We start from the raw sequence: 12,395 nt of genomic DNA on the forward strand, positions 1-12,395 counted from the left end.
CAGTGGCCTTCTGCAGGCTGGTGTGTCTGAGATTCGGTTGGACTCTGATCTTGAGGTTTATTTAAGCTGAATTCCGTGGGCTCATCAGGACCGGGTTACAAAAATCCTCCTATAGAACTAGAAAGAATGTGCAGCGCATACAGTTCTGCATAAGGCACAAAGGCATGTCTTTAGAGGTGGGGGCAGGCATCAAAAGACAGGCAGAGGAGGGATTTCTTTAGAGGCTGGGGGCAAAGAAGGTATTTCGGAGCTCCATTCAATGCCAGGGAGAGGAGGGGAGGCGTACAGTTTTGTGGTAAAGGGTGCATTTCCAGGGGATGTTAGGAACTTAAAATGTGTGCTGTAAACCCCCCACACCTCCCGTTATTAGAAGTTACTTAGCTCCAGTTACTCTCCTCTGAACCTGTGGGGCTGCAATTAGTTTTTACCCTTGTGTCCTTTTTGGGTTTTGGTGAATAAATAACAAATAACTTACTTTTTTACTTACTTTTAGTCCCCAAATTTAGAATCCGTAAGCGGTATATCCAAGAATCATTTAATGAATGGTTTGTAGCGAACAATAATGCAGCTGTAAGCAGACATGAGTGTTTCTTAACGTAATTGTTAACAACTATAACTCATAAGTGGAGGCTGGTGCATAAACTGATAATGGATGAAAATATGGTAAAACACAGTTGCAATAATACAAAATATGTCTTTATAGGAGGAGAAATAATTGCTGATAAACAGTGTGCATCGATAAACACTTAAAAATGTTCTTATATCTGCTTACAACCACATTACAGTGTGTTAAATATAGCATACTGCACATGAATGTTAGATGAAAAGTGTTGCCCAAAGATTTGTACAACTTTAACTTTACTTAGATTTTTACGGTAATAAAATAATTTCACTGCATTGTTTTGCGTCTCAACGCACATGATCATGGGAAATGTTTTCTGCTCATTCTGTCTGCTGGATTTTGGCTGCTCACAATGAGGACATCGTGACAGTAAATGCCCGTGCTGATGCTGTTAAAAGTTAGTGACTCCTGGCTAAATATAAACGCACATAAAAATTCACTTCAAGCAGATATATTTTCTCAAGCCTTTTTAAAGCTGTTTTCACGATAGAGCAATTTTGTTATACGTTTTGATGTATTTGTAATATTTCTTAACGTAAAACAGACATCTGAGAAGGCAAAAGTTTAAATGGTTAAGCGAATAACTGCTGTTGAGGGCTTTAACAGCGGATTTGACCAGTCCCTGTTGGATGGCAGTGTGTGTCTCTAAGCCATCTCCATGACCTTCTTGATCCAGTCCACGTAGACGGAGACCCGGATGAAGATGTTGGGCTGCCCCGGGTGTCCGCAGCGCCTCATGGGGATGATCACACCCTCGAGTACCCAGCAGTCCCTGTTCTGACACGCCAGAGGGCCGCCGTAGTCTCTCTGCAGACACATAGGAACAACACTCTGGAGTCATTATTTGTCTCTGTTATGACTGACTGTCACTGCTGAGGTTGGAAACATCTTGCAGTCACATCTTGTCCAGTCCACCTCCATTATCCAAATGGTGAATGTGTTTGATTTAGAGGAACGTATAAATAGCTGCATGCTCTTAGAGCAATTTCCATCATCAAAAGATTTTCCTCGCCATCAGTATTTGAAGCAGGGGAATGTGCTTATCTGCTTTCTTGCCCAGAGCTAGATGAGAAGATTGATACCACTGTCATGTCTGCATGCTGAACATAAGATAGAGCCAGTAGCCAGTTAGCTTAGCTTAGCATAAAACTGGGAACAGCTAGCATGGCTCTGTCCAGAACCAAAAAATAAATAAAAATAAAATCCACCTCTCTAACAACAACCTCTCTAAAGCTCACTTATTAAAACTTCATTTTTTGTTTGTTCAATTCATAGAAAATCTAAAGTGTTTTTTTTTGGGGGGAGAGCTCTGTGCCTAGCTGTGCAAAGCTACGCTAACGGGCTGCTGGCTGTAGCTTTGCTGTTGCCTCCCCCATGGACCCTGTTTGCACCTCTAATCTAACATATCTAATAAAAGTAAAAAGAAACATAAAAAAATCAGTTTGTTGAATGAAGACACTCTGCTGTTAAGTGTAAAAAACATTTTCTTATCAAAATGGACAATAAAGCTGTAGCACACTTTTGCATGGACACCTACCTCACAGGCGCCTACCCCGCCCTGGAAAGAGCTCGTGCACATCTCATTCTCACGAACACGACCTCTGAAATATTTGTTGCATTCCTTGTTACTAAGAACTGGTATGTGGGCCACGTTGAGGACGGTCTCATCTCCAGTCCCTTGAAAAACAGTGAGAAGGAGGGACAAGTTAGCAGCTACTGTGTTGAGAGAGATGGTGAAAAGAAGAGGAAGGTGGACAGATGTTGAATACTTCTGGAAATAGCACCGCCATCTGTTGTTCAACAGTCCAACTGGATCTCTCATTTAGATGCAACATTACTTCAAGGGCAGAAACAAGATGCTTGGTCTCAGGAAGCCATCTATTGTTAATTATTGCAAAAGAAGCATATCATAGTTGCATGAAGCGCAGCATGTAGAGATTTCCGTGCCGAGCTATCACTTCCAGAGGATTATACTTGCCTCTTGTCTCACCCCATCCTGCGATCTCACAGGTCGTCCCCTCAGCTACAATGTAGCGCTCAGGAGGGAGGCAGATCTGAGAGACACGCTCATTAAACTGGGCAGGGCTGGAGAAAGAAGAGAGAGTCAGGGGGAGATTGTTGGAATGTCTGAGTGTGTGTGTGTGTGTGAATGTGTGTGTGCTGGGGACACTTGTGATTACACACTGTTCCAGTTGTAGCATGACCAGCTGAGACTCTGAGGGTCCGCAGACGATCTTAGTGAGAGAGATGGTCTGCACGCCGGCCTCTCCTTCTTGTGGATCACGAAACAGTGTTCCCATCATGGCCGAGTACCCGGGCAGGTCCACGTAGCTGTGCACCAAGTATAACACTTTTTATTTCATGTCTTATCCTGAAATATCCTAATCTAATATTGTTCTTCCGTAAGAGTTGATCATAACGTCAAGTAAGGTAATGTGTACCATGTTCACTATCTTAATATAGTGTGTTAGCATGCTAACATTTGCTAATTAGCACTAAACAAAAAAAGTACAGCTGAGGTTGATGAGAGAGTTGTTAGTTTTGCCAAAAGTTATTATGATTCACCCTGAGAGGAACACGAACGTCAGGGCCAAATTTCTTGCCGATCCATCCAACAATTGTGAAGACAATTTACTCAAAAAAACAAATGTGAAGTTTGTGGTGGGACTCGAGGAAAAGGCAGCGGATCACTAAAAGTCTTTAGGATTCACTGTGTAGGCACCATGGATATCTGCACCACATTTCCTGTCAATCCAGCCAATTGCTGTTGACATATTTCAGTCTGGACTGGCTGACCCACAGACAGATTCTGACATGCCTTGAGGATTGTTGCTAGCATGGCTAAAAAAGCAGCAGAGGCTGAGATATCCACACTTTTAGTCCCTTGTGTGGATTAGTTTTTATCTTTTTTGTTGGTGGTGCGTAAATAACAAAAACTTGTACAACTTTACTTACATTTTCATGAGAAATCTTCCTTTCATGGTTCTTTTGCGCCTCAGCGTACATGATTATGCTTTGGGGGTACCACTGTTTTCTGCTTATTCAGTCTGTACGCTGGTGGATTTTGGCTGCTTGCAGCAGGCAGTTCATGAATTTAAATGACCCCACTGATGCACCCTGCTGATGGGTTGTGCTCCAAAAATCCTCAAAAAACCTTGAACTAAATAAAGTTTACCAGGAGGAGAAGCACTGCTTGGTGCTGATCACCCATCTGGGGTTAACCAGGGATCCTCCACAGAAATGGTTTCCTTTCCTGTTCACGAGAGGTCAGAGGTCACACACAGCACAGCAGAGTCTATTTGATTTGTTAATGGCCATCTCAAACACCATCAGCTCTCAGACTCACCTGTCTCTGAGGCTCACTGTCCAAGGCGAGTTCCCGGGAATCCCATTGACGATACGCAACCTCGTCCTCTGGAAGCGGTCGTCTCTCTTCCCGCACTCACTGAACTCCACCTTCTCTGCATTCACAAAAAGACAAAATCTTATTGTAAAAAACCCTCGAGAAGGCTTGTCGTCAACGTCAAACTGTTGCCTCATATTCATTCAGAAACTAACCTACTGGTTCAGTCATGGACACTTTCTCTCCAGCTGTTTGGAAACAACAGGAAACAGATGAATTGTTAAATTGCCTGTCAGAAAACAGAAGCTCTGGCTGAACAGTCACCACACAGAGCATTAAACCGCTCTGAGGATCTTGGGAAATGAAAGAAAGCAGAGTCGTGTACCACACTGTTTGATGGCACAGTAGTCAAACTCAGTTTTGGGGTCGGTGGTGTAGCACCAGGGTCCGTGCTGGTCCCCGTCTGGGTTGCGACAGTAGTTCTCTGTCAGATTGGCGTCAGGATGCGTCCTCGGGTTTATCCTGGAATATCATGCAGATATTTTCAAGCTGTGAGCGTCTAGAAAATGTTACAAACAAGAGGGGTATGCACATCGTCTTCTTCAATTTGTGTGTTTTTTTAGAGAGAATGAAAATTAGCAAGTGCTTGCCCCACTTCTTTGTGATTACATTGGTCTTTTCTCCTGGCTGAAGTATCCCAAATTCACACAACATACTAACTGTATGCAGTATGAACCACATACTAGTCTTTATATCACTATTTATGTTGTAAGAATAAAAGAAACCAGCATATTTAGCTGTATCTAATACTTCAAACTGCAAAACCAAAGCATGTCTGCCAGTTGAATTTTTGTTATTTTTGTTGTGGGAGATGTTCTTGAAGCTGTCCATCCTTAACAAAGAGTGAGAAGCGGCACCATTTCCATGCTTGCATTGTGGGAGAAACGTGACCTCCTGGTGTCGTTTTTTGGTCCGTTTGGAGTTCACTGAATATAGTCACACAACATGCTCAATACCTGCTCACAATCAGTATGCTGTGTGAATTTGTATGTGTGTGTATGTGCACCGCGATAGTCGTACTTTGTCCGGTGAGGTGTGTTAACGTTCCACTTCTGGCAGGTGATCCCCTTGCGAGTTTTGCGGACCATGCCTCTGTAGTTTCTTCCATTTTCGTGGTAGCAGTCTGAAAAGAAAAGACATCATTACCATGACAGTGAAGCAAACGCTGTAAAAATTAGATACAACAGTGAAAGTCCCTCCTCTTTCAGGGCCGTAGCTTCCACTGAGGACAATGAGGTCATACCCTCAGCATTTTTTCTTGGAATTTGGGGTTTTCTTCCTCGAGGCAGTTAGTAGAAAACGTACACATGGTGGGCATTATGAACACTGATTATGAACAGTGGTTTTTTCGCAATATATTTCTACTCTAAGACCAAACAAACGAACAGATAAAGGATTTATTCCTCAAAACTGCATTTAGACCTAAAGTGAGACTCACTAACGTTAGTCATCCGAGGCTGCTGGTCAGACCAGACCAATCAAGGCTGTCGCAACAAATCCCCTCATCGTTTTGCTTAAATCTGATTCAGGAAGTTGTACCTTCAGCCTCTATGTCGTCTGCACAGCGTTTGATCTGTAAGCAGAGAGCAGTCCTTATCTCAGGCACAGATGTGAAGCACCAGGGAGCCTCCGAACCATCCGGGTTACGACAGTAGTTCTCCTCCAAACCCCTGCATGGTGCACAGTAAGGGGGAAATGGTTTGGTTTCTTCTGTCATAAAGCGACTTACACATAGCACCCTTTTGTACTTACTCAACTAAAAAACACACAGTCAATCCAATATAAAACAAGGATATAAAGAAACACAAAAAGACCAAAACAAAACAAACTATAAACAACATATGAAACAAAGCGTTGCATAAACATCTTTGCCTTTTGACTGAACTTCAACTGTGCTTTGTATGATAGCCCTGCTGGTCTCTAGTACGCTCCAACGCCTATAAATAGTCTGGTACCTGACCATTTAGGCATTTATACACATGACTTCCTGCAAGACACTGAACCCTGTTAGCAATGTTTAACCATCGTAGTGACTTCAAATGTCCTCTACTTAAAAGGGGAGACTCTCCGGGGGAAAACATTGTTGACTTCATGTTCTGGTCAATTTTGAGCCGCCTCCTTTCAGACTAACGGTAAGAAAATTTAGTTTTAGATTTTCATTTTAGCTAATTTGAGTGGTTCCGGACATTTATGCAAATTAATGCATATTTAATAGATAATATCAAAGATGTCAGAAAACTTGGAATTCAAAAAATTATTGTCTTAATGTAAGAAATCAACTGAGTACGTTTCCATGGTGATATCTATTGTTTAAAACTATTCAGTGCCTTTCATAGGTTCATTTATTCTAATCAAAGACATATCATCTTATTTTGTGCACTCTGTAAGCAGGTTTAAACAGACCACGGTCACGGAAATCAGATGCATAGTTAATTCTTCTTTGTATCAAACCGAAAGTTTCTTTCCTTTTTTTTTTCTATTTAAAAATGTGCAGCATTTCACTTCTGATCATAATGTCCAGTGTGTCATTACTGATGCATTAAATGACCTGTTACATACTGCAGTATATCTGCAGAGCCCCTTTCATTCTCACATATAAAAGTTGCGACGAAATAACAGACTTCTTGTAACTTCCACCAAAACTTGCTGATTCAAACACTTGTAATCACTTCTGGCAGGATGAATGATCACCGCATCACAGATAAGTTTATATTCATGTCACATCCACACTGCCACTCAGAGTGCGGCCCTGCTTTTAAACGTGGAGCTGCTGACCATCTATCATCAACTGTCAATCGTCAGCAGAGAAGTAAGATCGCAGGAAATTCCACTGCGAAAACATCTTGACATTAATATTCATGCGTGAAGCAACACAGAGCACTTTCAAACCAGGAGGCAATGAGTGCAGACAATAACCCCAAAGTGCTTTAAACTTCAAACTTCTTCCCCCTCCTCCATCGTTCTGTGTGTTACTCACTTGCATTCGTATGTGTTTGGGTAGAAGGGATGCTCATGAGGGTGCTGGGCGTCCCACCGCTGACAGGGGATGCCTGATGTCGTCTCGTTGACTTTGCCTCGGTAATCCTCCCCGCGGCCGCGGAAGCAGTTGGTCGTGAAGCTGGAGCGCTGGCGTTTCTCAACCCGCACCTCAGCTGGAGGGAAGGAGCAGGGTGAGGAGGAAATAAATTAGCACTGCAGGTGACCTCTGGACTTCACAGAGGTGAGCTCAGTTAATATGGTTAATGTTAATATGAGCAAAGTGAAGGACAGAGAGGAATCTGGAACTTATGTTCTGCTATTGTAGTGAAATTAAAGTCAAAACTCACAATATATATATGTACGTATTTATGTTTATTTCTTTCTCTTTTCCAGTGCATTCAATATGATGATACAGAATGACTGAGGCTACAAACTGCTGCATACTGAAGGTGGCTGTGCAACTGAGTGTGTTCACAGTAAGTGAAGCTATTGATCTGAGAGCAGAAAGTTTAAGATGCACACACGTACGAGCAGGTTGACGTGGCATCACAGTGGCCAATCATTGAGAGCCAATCATGGTTCAGTATGTAACTTCCATAAGTGTGATGTGATGAAACTGTGAAGCTCACACACATTGACTGAGAATTGACTTTTGAGTGAGTAGATGTAACTTAACGAGGTGATCCAAACTTTTGGTGTAAAAACAAAACTGCATCAGACCCAAATGATTATGTTTATGTCTGAAAAACCTCAGCGGATCTTCACTAAATCTGATCAATCAATCTGTCTGTCATCATGTAAGAATGATTCCAGTGTTACCATGAAGTCAAGATAAAAGAAAACAAACAGCTTTTTCAAGTGTGACTAAGAAGATTAAATCCAGGATTTTGATTCTCTGTTTAAATTCCTCAAATGCAGAGAGACTTTTTTCCCTGTTGGCTCATTTTTTAAATCCAGAATCTGACATCTGACAACAGATTTCTCCCAGTTTTCTTCTGATTTTGATTTGTTTTTGTCAAAAAACAGAAAAAATACACTGAAAATAAGAAATAAAAGTTTGTCCTCTTCATGTAAAAACCCCAAAACAAGAATGAAACTATGTGACATTTTTATCTGTATGCTGACTGGTTTCAGGAGATTTGATCTTGAGCAGCGTTTCGTTTTTTTGCCCAATGCTGCACCACAAGATGGTGCTGTCCTAAAGCGCTTTGGCCGCAGTGATCTCTGTCCTCGGTGGAAGTGCCAACGTTGCCAATATCATGTTGCACAACTCATGTTGAAATTCTGGAGAAAACACTGACGCCTTGTTTGGGTTTGTTTATTTACTCAAGTTCAGACGCTAAAAGTTCAGCTTTTGAGTTTGGCAGGGCATCATTTATGAACCGTTACACATAGCGGTCCAAACTTCATATATAATGGTATCTTAAAGAAACCACATTGAAAACAAGTACAAAATACCTTTTACCATCTATCATATCTTAAACTTAGTTTTTATGTATATTTGTAAAATAATTGTACTCCTACTACTTCAAATGAAAGCTTCAGTGCATTCACAACGAAATGAAAATTAAAATAATCTGAATAAAGAGAAATAAAATAAAAAGAAAACACTGTAATTAACATTTAATTAACCTGCAGCCCTGTGAGACAACGCAGGGCTCGAATCACTGACAAACATGTGCACACTTTGGCCACATTTACTCTCACATCAAAGAGAATCATTGGGGCAACTGTGCTGAAGTGTCTCAACGATTTGGGAAGTAATTTGCACAAACACAGAAAAGGTGATTTTTCTAAATTTAATTACAGCGAATTAATGAGACTCCCTAATTCCACTGTGTCTCCTAATGCGACAGGAATCACCTCAATTCAGCTCACGTTGAATAAAACTAATTACAAAAAACAAAGCGGAAGGAGCAAGCAGGAAGGTCTGATCCAGCAAACGAGTGCTGTGATACGAAACATTACAGTAATACATTATTCAAGACAGCAACGCGTATTTTCATTATTTTAATCTCAATTAATCAATTAATTAGCTGGTCTATAAACTGTCACAAAACTGTGAAAAATGAGTCCAAGCTGACGACCATTAGTCCAAACCCAGAGACAATCAGGCTGCTATCAAAGAAAGAAACAAGTCAAATCATTTGAGGAGGAGGAAACGGAGAATCTTTGGCATTTTTGCTCAAACTGCCCAACTGATTATCCTGCTTCTGATCAACTTATCAATGAATCAACTGATCGCCCCATCTCTTGTCTCATTATGAGCATTTCTAGTAGTGAACAAAAGCCACATCTTACTGCACTTGCTGATCTCACAGTTCTCTCTCTCCACCTCAGTGTCTGTGGTGTAACACCAGGGCACTGGAGAGGCGTCGGGGTTTCGGCAGTAGTTGTCATCCAGACTCTTATCAGGGTACCTGAAACACACAATGAGGTGAAAAACACAAGTACAAGCCCGACTCCAAAAAGGTTCAGCTTCACAGGTAAACAGGTTGATTGGTAACAGGTGATAGCATCATGATTGGTACACAGTAGTTTCTAATTAATATGGCTAATTAGGCACATGACAGGTAATGCAGTGATGAATACTTGAGTACTTTTCAGGCTGGTAGATGTGCTGGTGAGGGTACTGCTGGTCCCATCTCTGACACTCTCTGCCACTCACAGTGTGGTCAACCTGCCCTCTGTAGTCCTCTCCGTTACATGTGATGCATACCTCTGCAAGCAAAACCACAAACACACCTTCAAAGTCCTTCAAAGTCAGAGACATGAGGAAAAAAAACACAACATCACCCACACAGGAACACTTTATGTGACAGGTCCCATAATTTGCGAATAATGTCCTTGAAAGGAGCTGATTTAGTACTAATTACAGCAGGGAACGCGCAGGCTGTGTTCAGCTGGTACACTTGGTAATTACAACCTTCTTTTACCAAAGTAACCATCTTTTAGTCAGTGCACAGCAGGCAGCTGAACGTGCAATAAATGTGACATTTGTTTTTCTGTGTACACACACAAATCAGTGCGGGGAGTAAACTTTACAGCAAGCTAAATGAATATTTTCTTGGGTTTAAATGGGTCTGTATCCGCTCTTTCAAGGAAACTCCTCTAGAAATCAACACCCACTTATAAACTGCACTCAACTATGAAACTACACATTAATGTTCCCGGTTAGTTCTTTAAAAACTCAAGCGAATGAATGAGTCATTACTGTGTGTACTTTCTCAGAATTGTCTCTGTGTTCCCTGTAATTAGTACCAAATTATGTCATTCAGTCCAGGCAAGTTTGTAGAAAATGATGGAGACATTCACACGTTCGCGCTGTTTCCGTACAGCATGGGGATGTATATAAACGTATGGGACGTACCGTCTTTGCACTGGGGGATGTTGCAGCTTTCATAACGTCGCTCGGGGTCGGTGGTGTAACACCACGGACCGATTCGATCCCCATCAGGATTCCTGCAGTAGTTCAGCTCCAGACCATTAGTAGCAGTGGGAGTCCACCTGAGCCGGACAGGGAGCATGGCATTGAGACGGACTGTTTCAGTTATCATACAGCTCTGTGCCTGCAGCACTGCACTGGAGGTTGGGGTTGTTTTTGCCTTTTTTTCGCTGCAGTGCAGTGTGTCCAAATACTGCATGAAATCCTCTAAAACCATCTATCAGAGGAAGACGTGTCTCACCTGTGATCGTGCGGAAACTTGGACCACCACTGCTGGCAGGTGAGCCCACTTTTTGTGGTGAAGACTTTCCCTCGGTAGTCTTCTCCTTTACCCACGATGCACTTTCTGACGTAGACTTCACAAGAAAAGCAAACAATCAAGCACCTCCAGCATGGACACACTGATCTCTAACGTCACACGAGTCTTACCCTTCTTCTCATAAAGGTCACAGTTGACGTTTCTCTTCACCTCTGCGTTGCTGCCGTCGCCCACCCAGGGCAGGTGTTTACAGGTGACTGTCGGACGTGTCTCGTAGTTGAACGCTCTGGTGGTGAGAGATATTTAAAGTTTTATACCTTCAAATTTACAATGAAGTATCCTAAGTTCTCCTTAATCACTGTCTGAATGATAATAAAGATAAGATAAATCAGCCTTTGGCCACATAGAGAATATTTGTTAATGGATCAGTTCATTGCTGATTTTGGTCTTTTCACAGACAATAAGAAAAAAAAAAATAGGCTATTACCAGATGTATCCTTTAATTCACTTTACAGTTAACCATTAAGTTTACAGGCTGCAAACTGTAAGGTACACAAAGTCAGTGATGAGCATGTTTTGGCCCTGAGGATGCTCTGTGGCTCAACAAATGATTGACTCAAACATGAGCTCATGGGATCTTTTTACATAAGCTGTTAAATAAAGTCATCAACTGAAAATAAAAACGCTATTATAATTATAGCCTTGTTGGGGGAAAAAGGTGCCTTACAAGCTGTTGCATTAACACGGTTAAAGTGTGGATACCTGCAGTCCAGAGACTGTGAGCAGCGTGTGGCACAGTCCTCCAGGTTCAGACCAGGTGACAGCAACACTCGAGCTGAGTTCCAGGAGGTGGGCACCAGCTCTCTGCCCTCAGAGCGCTGGAAGTCATTCAGAGGACTGCGGTAGCCTGGTAATGCAGAACAGAAGAGTCAGGAAAGGGGCTAAACATCCCTGTTTTCCAGGTTGGAGCGCAGATGGTCACTGGTACCAGCTGCAACATTTTGGGCACGAGCCTGCACACATATAACCTTTGGACCAAGACACTGCCGCTGGTTTGTGAGACCAGAGAGCAGAAAAAGCAGAAAAAAGTACACATCTGGTTACTGAAGCAGACCACTGCTTCTACTACTAATTCTGGTGTACAATCATGGAATATTATTACATAATAATCCTAGTGCTCATAAAAAAAAATAGGACATTGAAAATAACAGATGTTACAGATACAGATGTTCTTTATAGTCACTAAACAGGCCTTTAGTCTTAATCTGGTGCTACAATTCACAATAAAACTAAAAGATCAGACTCCTCATAATAACTCAGATAATTACATAATGATCAGTCATTTATGATTGAATATAATAAGGATAATAAAAAGTTTCTTACCAGTGGCCAGTCCGACTGTCAGGAGAAAATGAAGCAGCCACAGTTTCATAGTTTGTGGTCTGTGGACGATGAAGACTTTTATAACACTGGATGAAGTCAGACTGAGATCCCCTTCTCTTCTGACGGGCTTGGGCTGTCAAACATGCGATCACAGGTCGAGCTGGCAGTGAGTAAATAATAAAAAAAACCCTCAAAAGTTCAGCAGAATGTGAGAAATCCAGGCAGAAAAATCAGAAAACACAAAACAAGGACTGAAAGACAGCCACCCACAGGCGAACACTGAGCCCTTACTCAAACAGAGGCC

At 41.9% G+C, this 12,395-nt stretch overlaps 1 protein-coding gene across 1 annotated transcript; it reads right to left on the minus strand.

The window, feature by feature from the left end:
- Positions 1-1,253: 1,253 nt before the first annotated feature.
- On the minus strand, positions 1,254-12,163 carry mst1 (macrophage stimulating 1). The gene is made up of 18 exons (XM_076749028.1): positions 12,092-12,163; positions 11,471-11,615; positions 10,879-10,994; positions 10,691-10,805; positions 10,375-10,511; positions 9,605-9,725; positions 9,306-9,424; positions 7,003-7,177; positions 5,565-5,695; positions 5,046-5,148; positions 4,351-4,487; positions 4,181-4,213; positions 3,969-4,083; positions 3,798-3,875; positions 2,807-2,953; positions 2,601-2,707; positions 2,160-2,299; positions 1,254-1,429 (listed from the first exon to the last, which is right to left on the minus strand). Exons 1-18 carry the CDS (start codon positions 12,138-12,140, stop codon positions 1,268-1,270), a joined length of 2,130 nt encoding a protein of 709 aa, XP_076605143.1. The 5' UTR covers positions 12,141-12,163; the 3' UTR covers positions 1,254-1,267.
- Between the last annotated feature and the right edge of the window lie 232 nt (positions 12,164-12,395).

This window comes from Chaetodon auriga, chromosome 2 (assembly GCF_051107435.1).
Source record: "Chaetodon auriga isolate fChaAug3 chromosome 2, fChaAug3.hap1, whole genome shotgun sequence".
NCBI classification, from domain to species: Eukaryota; Metazoa; Chordata; class Actinopteri; order Chaetodontiformes; family Chaetodontidae; genus Chaetodon; species Chaetodon auriga.